We start from the raw sequence: 14,748 nt of genomic DNA, 5'->3' as shown, positions 1-14,748 counted from the left end.
AAGTTGATTGGTGCACATCCCCATCCCGAATTTGTAATAGTGAAAAATCAAATGAATGGTTCTATCTTGAAGATTTAAGTAGCCATACATGTGGAATTTCAAGACATTAGATTATGTACCCCATACAAAATTTTAAATAAGAAAACAGGATTGTTAACAGGCAAAATAATATATTTTTTAAGGTTCACTACTGTTGCTAGTTGGCTGTTGTAAGGATTAGTGTCAGGTTACCAACTTTTTATAATCTATATTAATGACTTGGATGACAGGATAATTTAGTGATGATATACAAAAGAGGGAAAGTGAACTGTGGGAGTATACAGAGTCTGCAAAGGGAAGTTTGAACAAGAAAGTTAGTAGCAGATGAAGTAAATGAAAGTTAATTACACTTGTCAAGAAAAGCAAAGCTAAAATTGGTGAGATATGTTTTTCAGAGAAAGCTTAGCAATTACCAACAAAACAAGCAAACTGAAAGACATTTTTCATTGCAACTGTATGGAGTGCAAGAAAAAGTTTTTCTATAATTGAACAGGTGAGACCACACTTGGGAGTGTTGCGTACAGTGTTGAATAAGGGACTCTATATAGCTATGAAATACAAGTTATCTCCAATTTACAACACCCATGAGTTGGATACTGTAGCCTACAATGAGTTCAAGTCAATTAAATACAAGTTAAAAGGTGACAAGAATGACAGCCCACCAAGAGTGCACTGTTTCTGCATGAGGAGGTGAAAAGCAGAGAGAAAGCCAAATCTTGCTAACATTGAGCAGAATGGTCACTTGCATTGCAAATCCAAAGTATTGATCCACCATACATCACTGAAAGAGAACATATTTAAATGAAATACAAAGTACCTCATCTGCTTCAGGTTCAATCTCCATTTTTGACACCTCCATCTCGTCCTCTTTTTCATCACACAATTTCACTAGTTTATCATTTTCAGATGTACTGTTTTCTGTTGTCCTTTGACCATTATTAAAGTCTCTTCCAACTTCCAAATGAGAAACAGTAGTGTCTGCTTTGTGCTGGTCATGTGCAGTGCCATTTTCTTCTTTGGTCTGCAGAGATAATCCATTTGACAATTTCTCTTTCTCTATCTTAATTGTTTGAACTACTACTTGTGAAACTGTTTGTTTAACCTGCAAATTTCTAAATTTGATGGCAGTTAATGTCTTTTGATCGGTTTTAATTTGTTTAATTTTAGTCCAACTGTTTCTTCCTTTCTGTGTAGTATACTTTGAAGCATTAGATTTATGATGCTCAAATGATTTACGTTTTATAGATTTTTGGCCTGAAAACTGGAATCTGTTGAGGCTAGAATAAATAGGTTTTGTCCGCTGTGTTTTCTTAGTGTCTTCAGGCGTTACGGTTTCTGGTTCTTTTGGGATACTTTTATCTTCCATCTTTGTAGACTCCTCTTTCACTGAAAGATCAAGAGTGTCCGAAGCTATCTCTTCTGCAATTTCCTCACACAACTCAAGAATACTTTGTCGCTTACATTTGGCATTATCATCAGTTGGCAAACATGGGATTTCCATTACTGATTTAGCATTAGAGATTGTATTTTTATTTGCTTTATGAACTGTTTGAGGCTGCTTTGAACCTTGTTCTTTAATAGAAAAACTTATCTTTTTCTTATTTTCTGTACTATTATTTAGAACTTTATTTTGTTTCTTTTCAGTTGATGTTTCTACTCCAGTTTTTCCTTTAATAGCTTTGACACTACAATTCGTTGCCTTTGTCAAGTTTTGAACCAGACCCTTCAATTTTGCACTGCTTTCCAATGTTACACATGAAGCTGTTTTTCTGATCTTTGTTTTGGAATGAGAAACAAGCTTACCAGTTTTAGTCTGCTCTTGGGAAGTTTCTGAAACTACTGAAGTTTTACTTTTAGGAGTATTTTTTAGTATTCCCTGTTTACTTTTTCTTTCACATGCCGTTGGTCCTGTACCATTGGAGTCTTGCTTTTTAGCAGTAGTAGTATTTGGAGTTTTTTCCCCAATTTTACTATGTCCTTTTTCTTTAATTTCTGAAGCCTTTTTTGGAGATTTTGTAATGTTCTCCTGTTTAGTTCTTGCAAGCTTACTATTTACTTTCAGCATTTTTTTCAAAGGACATTTATTCTCCGGACTTTTAGGATACAAGTCACTAAGTGTCCTTTTTAATGTTTTCTTTTGAGTAGGAACCATACTAGATGCACTATCAGTGGAAACAAAAGATCTTGTTGATAAACATGCGTTCAGATTCAGTCTCTGAGAACGCCTGGTCTGACCTTTATTCAACATTTGCTTAGCCCCAGACTTCAAACCCGAATTCACTACCTGTTGAATATTCTCTTTTGAATGGTTCTGGATAGACTTGGTTTGAGGTCTCGCAGCACGGGTTTCAAACTTATCCTCACTTACAAGGCGATAACGTAATCTCTCTGCTCTCACCATCTTTCTTTGTTGAAGATTCTTTACAGACTTCACACTAATTTGTATCTTCTCAGAAATTTTCTTTGAAGAAACATTTTTCCTCACAATACTATTACCTTTACAAGAGGAAAGTTGTTTAGTATGATTACCCTTGCATGTCACTTTTTTAGCTGTTTTTTTGACAAGTTGCTTCTTGGAGGTTACTGACAAAGATTTTGCATCCTTCTTTGCAGGTTTCATTCTAGATACATTCACAGTAGACTTAGATTGAACCTTCACATTTTTCTTACTCTGATGCGATTTCTTTATGGTGGCTCTTAAAGAGTTTGTCTCACCTTTTTTTGATAATGATTTACTTATCTTTTGAGGAGCTTTTGTCCGCAAATTGCGTGATGACATTTTTAAATGCTTCTTAGAGCTAGTCTTTTTGGAATTAGGCAAGATTTTGTGTGGAAGTCGTGACTGAGAAGTTCTTTTCCTCTGACCTGACTTCTGTGACACCTTCACCGGGATTTGTTTATGCACAATTTTAGCACTGTTCTGTTTTTGTGTGGATTTTCTTTTAGCCATTACTTTACCGGAATTTTTCTTAGATATTGGAGACAGAATGGATTTCTTCTGGTGTGAAGATTTTAATGACATGTTATTTTTCAATAAATGTTTGGTATATTTCTTCAAAGGAACTATCTTTTCATTGTTTTTAGTGACCTTTGTTTTTTTACCCTTTAGCTTTGTGGTTGATTTTGATGACAATCTATTCACTTTGACAGCTGTTCTTAGAGATTTTGAAGCTCGTTTATTACTGGATGCCTTGCGTGGTTGGGCAGCTGACTGCTTTGTCAACCTTAGTTGAGGCGATGTCACCTTTTCTTCCAAACGTTTCTTTTTGGCTGAAGGTCCACCTCCTGTTGTGCCATTTTTTGTCCGAACTGACCTACCAAATAAATAATGATTCACTCTACATCAATACTATTTTCAATGATTACCTTAAGTGTTAAAAAATAATCAGCTGGAAAGCAAAGAGCACTCAATGTTTACCAGTTTACCATAGAATAATTATGTCCATATAATAATCACCAGTACTGAACATTTTAGGAAGAGTAGTGGGGAGTAGTAAATGGAGAAAGAATAGTCAACCCTTGTTTTTATTACCCCTGTTCAATTAATATGATGGACCAATTACTGCCCACGCACACCTCTGCATTGCTTTATCATGGAAACAGATTTGCCTGAAATAGTATAATTAAGAACACAATATAATTAACAGAAATGGGCCAACAAGCATTCAAGAGTTGCCTCAAAAAAGGATTTGTTTCGATTGATCCCTCAAATCTGAACAATAAAAGAGCAATTAGAATAAACAGATGAAAACATATTTAGTTATACAGCAGCCAAATTATCAAAATGTTACAGTGCTGTTTCCTAAAATGTGCAACAAATACTTAAGATATCAAAGACCATTGTGATTTTACACCAGAAACACACAATAAATTTTAGAACCTTTCTTAATTAATGCCACCCACCCCAAGTTGGCATGAAGCACTTTCATTCACATTGTAATGGCTGAATAGTTATAACTTTACCACAATTTTGTTTTCTGACATGCCTCTCATGGAGCATGACCAAATATACATTGGCAGGTATCTGTCTCAAGCAGGTACCCATGTTTTGCTGGCAAGGATGCTTTAATCATCGACCATAATTATGACTTTAACAAGGCAATTCAGAATCAGAATCAAATTAAATAGCTCTGGCATATGTCATGAAATTTGTTGTTTTGTGGCAACAGTACTCCGAAATACATAATAAAAATCTACACAAGTTCCAATAAAAATATACAGAAATACTTTTAAGTAAGCAAGAAGAAAGTAAAAATAAAAGAGGGGTAGTGTAAATGCATTAATTGTACATTCATTCAAAAAGGCAAGAAACTGTTCCTAAAATGCTAAGTATGTGTCTTCAGGCTCCTATACCTCTTCCTTGATGGTAGCAATGAGAAGAGATGTCCTTCATACCTTACTGAGGGATGCAGAATGTCAATGCTGTTAATTCACATATTAACCTTGTTTAGTGCATTGGACACATTCCCAAGAACAAAATTGCCAGCAGAATCAAAACTAATAAGGATCATTTTAGCATAATGGGTAAAGGGAATCATTACCAAGAAACTGGCAGGCCAAAGCAATTGCTTAGTGCTGAGATATGTGGTTGGGGTCAGGGATGGGGATACACCTGGGCCAGCAAAGTTCAAAGTACATTTATTATCAATGTATACTACTCATACAATGCACCACCTTGAATCAGCCTGTATACGCCACACCAAAAGCATCCTGTACCTTCAAGACTTCAGTTCACACTGCGAAAATGCCGGGTCTTATGTGCAGTTCAAAGCTGAACTCCAAAAGGGAAGTTACAGTCTATTAATTGCAGTAACTATTTTCCAGAAAAAATGATAATAGCTAGTGGTTTTGTTTGCTGCCAGTAAGTCATCACTGTGTTTCACCAGTGTCATCTGAAACTGGACACAATGATGCACAGCTACAGTATCTACATTGTATGCTGACAGGTCTCCCAGATACTACAGTCACTATCACCAACACTCTGGAATTGACAGAAGGTGCTCTTTCCCTTCCTCTACCATCGATGCTGCCCTCACTGGCATCTCCTCCATTTCCATAATCTTCCTGTTGCCATAACATGGATAGAGCTCCCCTCGTCCTTACCTACCACCCCACAAGCCTCCACATCCAGCATAACATTCTCTGTAACTTCTGTCATCTTTAACGAGATCCTACCACTAAGCACATCTTTCCCTCTCCCCCCCCTTTGCTTTCCAAGGCTTCACTCTTTACATGATTTCTTCGTCCACTGCTATCACCACCCAACTTCTCATTTCACTTCTCCATTCCCCCCACCACAACCATCTTCCCCTCACGTGGTTCCACCTATCATCTGCCAGATTGTACTCCTGCCCCACCTCTTATTCTGGCTTCTTCCCCTTTCCTTTCCAGTCTCAGCTTAAAACACCAACTGTTTTATTCCCCTCCTGCCTGACCAGCTGAGTAATTGCTCTAGATTTCCAGCACCTGCAGAATCTGTTTTGTTTATGCCCTTTCCCTCTCTTTGTACGGCTGCACAACTTTCCCCAACTTAAAACAATTCTCAATGGTTCCAAACTCAATAGCCAAAGATGACCATTTAGCTTATTACCTTATTTTGCTTTACTCAGTACAATTTATTTACTTTTTATTTATTATTGGCACAATTTGTCCCCTTTGCACATTGGATGTTTGTCAGTCTTTGTTATGCATATTTTTTCAAAAACTATTGCATTTTGTTAATTTCCTAGAAATGCCTACAAGAAAACGAATCTTAGGATAGCATATGCTAACATATACACACTCTTTGATTACTTTGAACTTTTCTGAGAATTATGCATTGTTAGTACAGAGGAGAAAGTAAAGGGACTTCAAAGTTATCAATGAACAGTGAGTGGGTAAAAACGTGACAAATGGATTATAATATAAATTTTAGTGTATAAAGTGAAAAGTAGAGCATTTGTCAAAAGGTGCAAAAATTAGGTACAGCTGATATAAAAGGACCCGAGTGCACTTGTTGCAATTACGATTAACACACAAGTGCAGCAGACTACTAGAAGGGCTGCTGACCTTGACTGGAGGAATAAGGAAGTATTATTTTAATTGTACAGAGCCCTGGCAGTTCTGCATCTGTGGAGTATTGTTTTGATCTTCCAATCCAAAATGTTGCACAGGCAACAAAGGTTTCACTCCTGATTACTGTTCCTAAACTGATTTTTTCCGTCAAGTCAGAAATACCCATTTTCTACAACTACCCATATTTCACCCTCCATATACTTCCCACAATTCTTTTATTTTGTTAAATATTTTCTATGTTTATCTTAACACAACCCACAGTTAAACTCATAGAACTTATATTGCATACATCCGATACTGAATTGTCATGAAACATTACTAGGGTTTTAAGTATCTCTGTACAAAATTTATGGGAGAATTTGTTAAGTCAGATTTCTGAAAGTCAGATTCAGTGCAAGCACTTTCTAGACTGGTTCCAGGGATGCTGGATTTGCCAAGAGGAGAGATTAAGTAGATCAGGAATGAGTATTTTAGTTTAGAAGAAAGGTTTTATAAGGACTTGATAGCCTAGATACAGAGAGCATGCTTCCAAATGCTGAGGGGTCTAAAACCATTGGCACAATTTGAGAACAAAAGGGTAAACTGTGAGACTGAAATGAAGGGAAATTTCTTTATTCAGGTGACGGTGAGCCTCTAGAGTTCTAATAGCCATGACAGCTGTGAAAACTCAATCATCACATTTAGAGATCAATAGATCTCCGGCCAGTATGGTATTGAAGGGAGATGGGGACAGTGTTGGAAAATGATACTGGACTAGATCAGCCACAATCTTAATGATGGAGCAGGTCAGAAAGTCTGGAGGACCTACTCTTGCACTCCCATGTAAATCTGACTTCTCCTAGTGGCTAAAAGTATTCCTCTAATCGAAGTACAATTTTTTTCTATGTCTATACATAGTTGACAAAAACTGTGATTCTAAGAGAAATGCAGGAAGCAGCAACATTGGTACATACGATCTTGACACTGGAAAAAAATGCCTTTAATGAAGTCAACTGAAAAACACCATGAAAATAGTTCTCAAATTCAGCTGTCCTTGGAAATTAATCTCCATTTACCACGTGCTAGGTGATGGCATGCAAGCTGTAACTCTAACCACAGACCTCACCCAGAGCGGATTGGGTTTAAGCAAAGTTGTGTTATTGTTTCAATTTTCTCAATTCAACAAGCTCCTGTTGGAGTAAAGCTAATGCAAACAGGAAACTGTGGAATCAAACCTTTTTAATGCTATGGACCAATACCATTAAACAAGTGATCCTTGGAGCCCAGGTTAGGAACCCCTGCACTATTGCATCCACTGTGCATTAAGGACATTTCAACTTTAGTCAGAGCTGCAACACATGCATATCTGCACTGACAGAAGAACTACAAGATGTCGCTGACTCACTAAAAAGAACGATAAACATTTGCAAAACAAACATCTTTTGTCAACCTTCCTTTGCTGCACAAAACATCACTGACCCTGGCACCTGGGAGGCAACATACTATCTGGGTGTTTTTCACATCCACAGAATCTCCTGTCCGCTCCTCTAACTATGGAATTCTCTATCATTGCTGCACTCTTCTCCCTCCACTTCTGAGCTACAGAGCCAGACTCTGTGCTAGAGACCTGACCACTATGGCTTGTCTCTACTAGGTCCCATCTCCCTCCCACCCCCAACACCAGTATCCAAAGCAGTATTTCTGTTGTTGAGGGGAACAGCCAGAGGGGTGGTCTGCACTGTATGCCCCCTCCTATGGTTACCTAATTACCTGTGTCCTTCCCCTTGGGTGCAACTACCTCCCTGTATGCCCTGTTGATCAACCCCTTAGCCTCCTGAATGATCTGGAGTTCACTTTAATCCCTTAACACGGTCTGAAAGAAGCTGCAGCTGGATGCACTTGCAGGTATAGTCAGAGACATTGGTGGTCTCCCTGCCTTCCCACATCCTACAAAGGAGCAATCCACTATCCTGCCTGGCATCCCCACTGCTTTAACTGTGCAATAATGAGGAAAAAATTAAACAAGGAAGTCTTTGCCTTTGCCTCTCCTCCCCGAACTCTTATAAGCCAAAGCCTGAAATCCCAACTCTAATACTGGCCCACTCTCACAACAGTCACTCCGCTTAACCCTTACTTTTTATTGGACCTTGGCAAGTGCCTATCAAAGTCTTCTTGGGAACCATGGCATGCAGAAACATGGCTCGCCCACAGCTCTTCAGACACAAAATTCTAAGTGTGGAATGAGCTGCCAGCACAAGTTGTGGTTGAGAGTTTGATTTCATAGTTTAAAAGAACTTTCAATAGGTACATGGATTGTAGGGGTATGGAGGACTGTGGTCCTGATGCAGATCAGTGGGTGTAAGCAATTTAAATAGTTTCAGCAAGGACTAGATGAGCCGAAGGACCAGTTTCTGTGCTGTACTTTTCTCTGACTCTAACTCAGGGAGTTCACCATCCATCGAATGGACTAAGCAGTGGCATCAAGTAAAGACAGAGGTCAAAGTAAATTTATTATCAAAATATGTAATGTCACTATATGCTACCTTGAGAGATTCATTTTCTTGCAGATATTTACAGATCAATAAAGAAATACAAAATAATTGATGAATTAATTATGAACTTTGCTTATGTATCAGTTCCCAAGGAGACATTGGATTGTGTAGCAGAAGAGAATTCAAAAGAAGTGAGTAGAGGGACAGTCAGGACATTCTGTGCACCACAGTTCCCGAGGAGATGTTGGGATTGCATAGCGGGAGAGAGCATTCAAAAGGAGTGAGTGAGGTCGGTTGGGACATTCAGCGCTGGGGTCAGCAAGTGAAGAAATAGAGGATTCAGTTGCACAGGGAGGTAATGCAGCCTAGGTCTTGGAGATAATTAATTAGTTTCAAGGGGATGGAACATTCCAGCCAGTTCATTAGCACAGGTATTCAGTACATAGCCATCTTACACCAGAGAAACCATTACATTAGCAGTGAAACCTTACAGCATATTACATTTAGGTTATACCATTAGGGAGGAGCTACAGAAACCTGAAGACCTATACTCAACATCTTAAGCACAGCTTCTTCCCCTCTGCAACAGATTCTGAACAATCCATGAACACTACCTTGTAATTAAGTTTTTTACTACATATTTTTGTCCTGCACTGTACTGCTGCCATAAAACAATGAATTTCACAACAGGTGTCTGTGATAATAAAGTTAATTCTGATGTTTAAAATGTGGGACCAATCATGTTTATTAGCTAAGAAATTCTAGGACAGAGATCAGAAGACATTTCTTCAGTCAGTGATGAAACTGAAATTTAGTACCATTAGAATGCACAGGACAAGTTGGAAGATTGGGTATATTTCTAGATGCAAAATGCATCAAGGAACACTCCAGATGCACTGGAGCTTAGCTCTGATATACACTTAGTGGCTACTTTATTCGGTACCTCCTGTGCATAATAAAATGGCCACAAGTATATGCTTGTGGTCCTCAGCTGCTGTAGCCCATCTACTTCAAGGTTCAACATGCTGTATGTTCCGATATTCTTCTGCACACCTTTGTTGTACGTATGGTTATTTGAGTTAGTCACCTTCCTATTAGCTTCAACCAGACTAGCTATTCTTTGACCTCTCATTAACAAGGTGTTTTTGCCCACAGAACTGCCATTCACTGGATGTTTGCACCATCCTCTATAAACTAGAATCTGCTGCGTGGGAAAATCCCTAATCAGCAGTTTCTGAGATACTCAAGCTAACCTATCTGGCACCAATAATTATTCCTTGGTCAGTCATTTAGATCACATTTCTTCTCACAAATGAACCTCTTCACCATGTCTTCAAGCTTTCAGGTATTGCATTTTGCCACAATCGGCTTATCAAATATTTGCATTAATGAGAAGGTGTACAGGTATAACCAATAAAGTGACTACTGAGTGTAGATGGTCAGCCATGACTGTACTGAATAGTGGAGGAGGCTTGAAATGCTGAGTGGCTTGTTTCTGCTCTATTTTCATTGCATTCAACAAATGGGTGATTGTGCTTCACAAAGACTGAATTACTTTTGGATGTGTGCAGTTGCTATTTACATGAATTTGCATAGATATTCAATTAAGTCGCTCATAAGCAAATGATCTGGGCTAAAGTCGATCTAATTGAAGGTAGAATGAAGACATAATTGGCAGATCCACTAATTGACAGAATGAAACAGGTCATGTTAAGTCCCCAACCATTGATTTTTTTGTAATATCCTCAGTGATGTAATAGAAAGCTGTCCATTCAAGTTTGCCATCCTTCTGTATGTCATTGCTAATGCAATCTGTATGTACAAAACTGTTGCAAATGGATCTCATTTAGGAAAAAGAGAGATCTACTATCCCTCTCCCTTCACTCCACTCTTCAAGGGAGGGAAGCAGGGAGCTTAACATCCAATGATACACATTGTATTGAAAGGATAGGCAAGTAGGCAGAAGTGATGGTGTGGTTCTGTTGCTTTAAAAAAAAGCGTAAAATCAAATCATTAGAAAGAGGTGACATAGGGTCAGAAAATGTTGAATCATTGTGAATAGAGCTAAGAAATGGCAGGGGTAAAAAGACCCTGACTGAAGTTATATGCAGACCCCCAAGCAGTAGTAAGGATGTGGTCTACAAATTACGGGATAGAAAAATGCATGCCAAAACAGCAATGTTACAATAGTCAAGGGGGATTTTAATATGCAGGTAGATTGGGAAAATCATGTTGGTGCTGGATCCCTAGAAGGGAAATTTCTAGAAAGCCTACGAAATGTTTTTTTTTAGAGCATCTCGTGGTTGAGCCCACCAAGGGATCAACTATTCTGACTTGAGTGTCGTGCAAAGAACGGGAATTGATCTGAGATGAAGATAAGGGAACCCTTATTGATGTTATTGATCATAACATGTTAGAATTCATCCTGTTACTATAATGAAGCTAAAGACTGATGTACAGTATTACAGTAGAGTAACAGGAATTACAGAGGCTTGAGAGAGAATTTGGCCAGAATTGATCAGAAAAGAGCACTGGCAAGGATGCTGGTAGAGCAACTCCTGGATGCAATTCAGAAGGCATAGGATATATACATCCTAAAGAGGAAGAAGCATTCTTAAAGCAGGATGATACAACAGGTTGACAAGAGAAGGCAAAACCAACATTAAAACCAAGGAGAAGGCATATAATTAGAGCAAAAATTAGTGGGAAGTTAGAAGATTGGAAAACTTTTAAAAAACCAACAGAAGGCAACTAAAAAGTCATTAAGGAAAAGATGGAATACATAGGTAAGCTAGCCAATAATATTAAAAGAGACACCAAAAGTTTCTTCAGAAACAAAGTGAGAGTCGAAAGAGTCAAATAAAAGTAAAAGAGAGACGAGAGTGGATATTAGACCACTGGAAAATAATGCTGGAGAGGTAGTAATTTAGGACAAGGAAATGGTGGATGAACTGAATAAGTATTTTGCATCAGTCTTCATTATGGAAGACACTAGCAGTGTGCCAGAAGTTCAGGAGCATCAAGGGGCAGAAGACTGAAGTTAGCATCACTAGGGAGAAGGTTTTTGTTAACTGAAAGGTCTGAAGGTAGATAAGTTGCCTGGACCAGATGGTATTCCACCCAGGATTCTGAAAGAGGTGGCTTAAGAGATTATGGAAGCATTAGTAATTATCTTTCAAGAATCAATAGATTCTGGCATGGTTCTGGAGGAATAGAAAATTGAAAATTTCACTCCACTCTTCAAGCAGGAGAGGCAGAAGTAATTATAAGGCAGTTAGTCTGACCTCAATGGTGGGGAAGATTCTTAAAGATATGGTTTCAGGGTACTTAGAGGCACTTGATAAAATAGGTTGTAGTCAGCATGGTTTCATTAAGGGAAAATTTTGCCTGACAAATCTATTGGAATTCTTTGAAGAAATAACAAACATGATAGACAAAGGAGGATTGGTGGATGTTGTGTACTTGGACTTTCTGAAGGCCCCTGACAAGGTGCCACACATGAAGCTGCTTAACAAATTAAAAATTACCAGCATGGATAAAGCAGTGGCTGATTGGCAGGAAGCAAAGAGGCTTTTTTGGTTGGCTGTTGGTGACTAGTGGTCCCAACACAGACCCCTGTGGAACACCACCTCTTTTTAAGGTTATTGACTTGGATGACAGAATTGATGGCTTTGTGGCAAAGTTTGCAGATGATACAAAGAATGGTGGAAGGGTAGGTAGTTTTGAGGAAGTAGAGGGTTTATAGAAGGACTTAGATTAGGAGAATGGGCAAAGAAATGACAGATGGAATACTGTGTTGGAAAGTAATGCAGTTTGGTAGAAATAAAAGGCTAGTCAGTTTTCCAAGTAGAGAGAAAATTCAAATGTTGAGGTGCAAAGGGAGTTGAGAGTCTTTGTGCAGGATTCCCTAAAGGTTAATTTTCAGGCTAAGTCAGTGGTGAGTGAGGAAGGCATGTGATATTAGCATTCATTTCATGAGGGCTAGAATATAAAAACAAGGATATAATGTTGAGGCTTTATAAAGCACTGGCGAGGCCTCACTTGGGAGTATTGAAAGTAGTTCTGGGCCCCTTATTTAAGAAAGGATGACAGGGTTCAAAGGAGGTTCACGAAAATGATTCTCAGATTAAAAGGCTTATCATATGAAGAGCATTTGATGGCTCTGGAACTATACTGACTGGAATTCAGAAAAATGAGTGGTGAACTCATTAAAACTGATCGATTGTTGAAAGGCCTCAATAGTGTATATGGAGAGGATGCTTCCTATGGTGGGGGGGAAGTCCAAGACCAGAGGACACAGCCTCAGAATAGAGGAGTGTCCTTTTAGAATGAAGATGAGAAGTAATTTCTTTAGCCAAAGAATGGTCAATCTGTGGAATTTGTTGCAATGGGCAGCTGACGAGGCCAAGTCATTGGGCATATTTAAGGCAGAGTTTGATAGATTCTTGATTGGTCACAGCATGAGATTGGGGCTGAGAGGAAAAATGGATCAGTCATGATGAAATAGCGAAGCAGATGCAATAGGCCAAATGGCCTAATTCTGCTCCTATATCCTATGGTCTTACTATGGATCTAAAATTCGAATGGAATTTTTCTAGGAAGGAAATAATAATAAGAGCAGAGATAGAAACAGGAGTTGAATTTTGTATGTCAAAGACTGGAGTAAAATAAAAACATTACCAAAGCTCTAATGAGATATTCTAACAAAATGAATTGAACATAAACTTTAACTGCATTTTCTGTTCACTCCACAGATGCTGCCTTTCTTGCTACTTCAACTACTTTCTGCTTTAATTACGAAAACTTTCTTTTAACAAGATGACTTGAAGTTCTAGTTGCTGATTAGAGTGCATGGTCAGAACTGAAGTTCTGAAGATAACTGATGTTAATATTGATCATCTTAAATCTAGAATTAACAATTGTGATTAATAATTAAAGGATGAGGAAAGTGTGAAGGAAAATGGGGATGTTAGAGAGCCATGATTTTGCTGAATGGAAAAATAGATTAGTTCAGTCCTACGTAAATATAATTAGTGCTCAGACAGCAAATGTGAATACAAATTCATCATTTAACTTAGCTCTGATTTATCGCTATATATGCTCACTGACTTTTGCATTTCCACCGTTTGTTTTAATTTTTAAATTCCAACATTAAGTTTTTCGTTTTTTGTTGGTAGAAGTTATTGTTTTATTAATTAGGGGAAGATTTACTACGTCTTTTAAACTTACAGAAAAAAAAATCAAATTAACTAAACCAGAACCTACAAGTTGTCTTGGATGTATAATAGACAAATATAACAATCAGTGAGTGGATACCAATGCTGATATTTTTGTCCGTAAGCACACCATCAAATAAATATTGTTCGTTGAAAAGTTACAATCGTCTTGGTTAGGAATAAACTTATTCAATACTATTAATAGTTAATTTGAGTTTACAATAAAATAGGAGGAAAACTGCAATTTAGATAAGGCTCTGGGTTATTTAAACAGCGGAAACGGAAACTGACTGCAACATGGCGGGGCCCGTCCCATCCTCAGGGACGGAATAAGCCCCTCGCCGCCGGTTCGCGACTTGATGCACAGGGCCCCTTCCACCCAGCCACCTGGAAAGGAAGTCATGCCGAGATCAAGGTGCCACGGCGGCCGTGCCTGGGCTGGAGCCCCGGGCCACTCTCTGGCTTTGTTACCCAGCCACCCGAAGAGAAAGTCGGCAACTCACCCTCGCTGCGCATTCGCCGGGCTCGAGGGCACTTTCCGTTTTTGTGCTACCATTTCTTGGCAAGGCAGAAAAGTAATATTGTACACACAGTGTGGGAGTATTTTTTTCGGGCAGATATCGCAGCCTTTCAGCCGGTCACATCCCTGCCGGCGAGGGCTGATACACAACCCCCGGCTTGCACCGTTCGGCCGCACAGATTTTCTGCGAGAGACATATCGCCCACGCCAACCGACGCACGAGCCCCGCCACGCGCATGCGCCCGCCCCGCCCGCCCGCCCTCCGGCCCGGCCCGGCCCGCCGCTTTTCCCCAGCGCCGCACGTCGGCCGCACGGCTGCTGGAAGACTGGAAAAAAGAAATCCACTTGAAGCACTCATCTCGCCAGATAAAGTTTGTGTACCGCTCTAAGACCTTTCATCAGAAATAGGAGAGGTGCACCAGTTCACACTGATTAACACGCATCGCGG

General features: G+C 39.1%; 1 protein-coding gene across 2 annotated transcripts in view; it reads right to left on the bottom strand.

Moving 5' to 3' along the window:
• Positions 1-14,537, bottom strand: part of esco1 (establishment of sister chromatid cohesion N-acetyltransferase 1) — a 36,011-nt gene extending 21,474 nt beyond the window's left edge. Inside the window, exons 1-2 of one of the 2 annotated variants that reach the window (XM_059979714.1) lie at positions 14,284-14,537; positions 857-3,353 (exon numbers count right to left, since the gene is read on the bottom strand). In XM_059979714.1, the coding sequence (XP_059835697.1) occupies positions 857-3,353; positions 14,284-14,336 (2,550 nt within the window). In that variant the 5' untranslated portion in view covers positions 14,337-14,537. The remainder of the gene's footprint in view (positions 1-856; positions 3,354-14,283) is intronic. The other variant, XM_059979723.1, reaches the window with a different exon arrangement.
• Between the last annotated feature and the right edge of the window lie 211 nt (positions 14,538-14,748).

This window comes from Hypanus sabinus, chromosome 1, assembly GCF_030144855.1.
Source record: "Hypanus sabinus isolate sHypSab1 chromosome 1, sHypSab1.hap1, whole genome shotgun sequence".
NCBI lineage: Eukaryota > Metazoa > Chordata > Chondrichthyes > Myliobatiformes > Dasyatidae > Hypanus > Hypanus sabinus.
The sequence above is the reverse complement of the archived record's forward strand: the minus strand, read 5'-3'. Positions and strand labels throughout refer to the sequence as shown.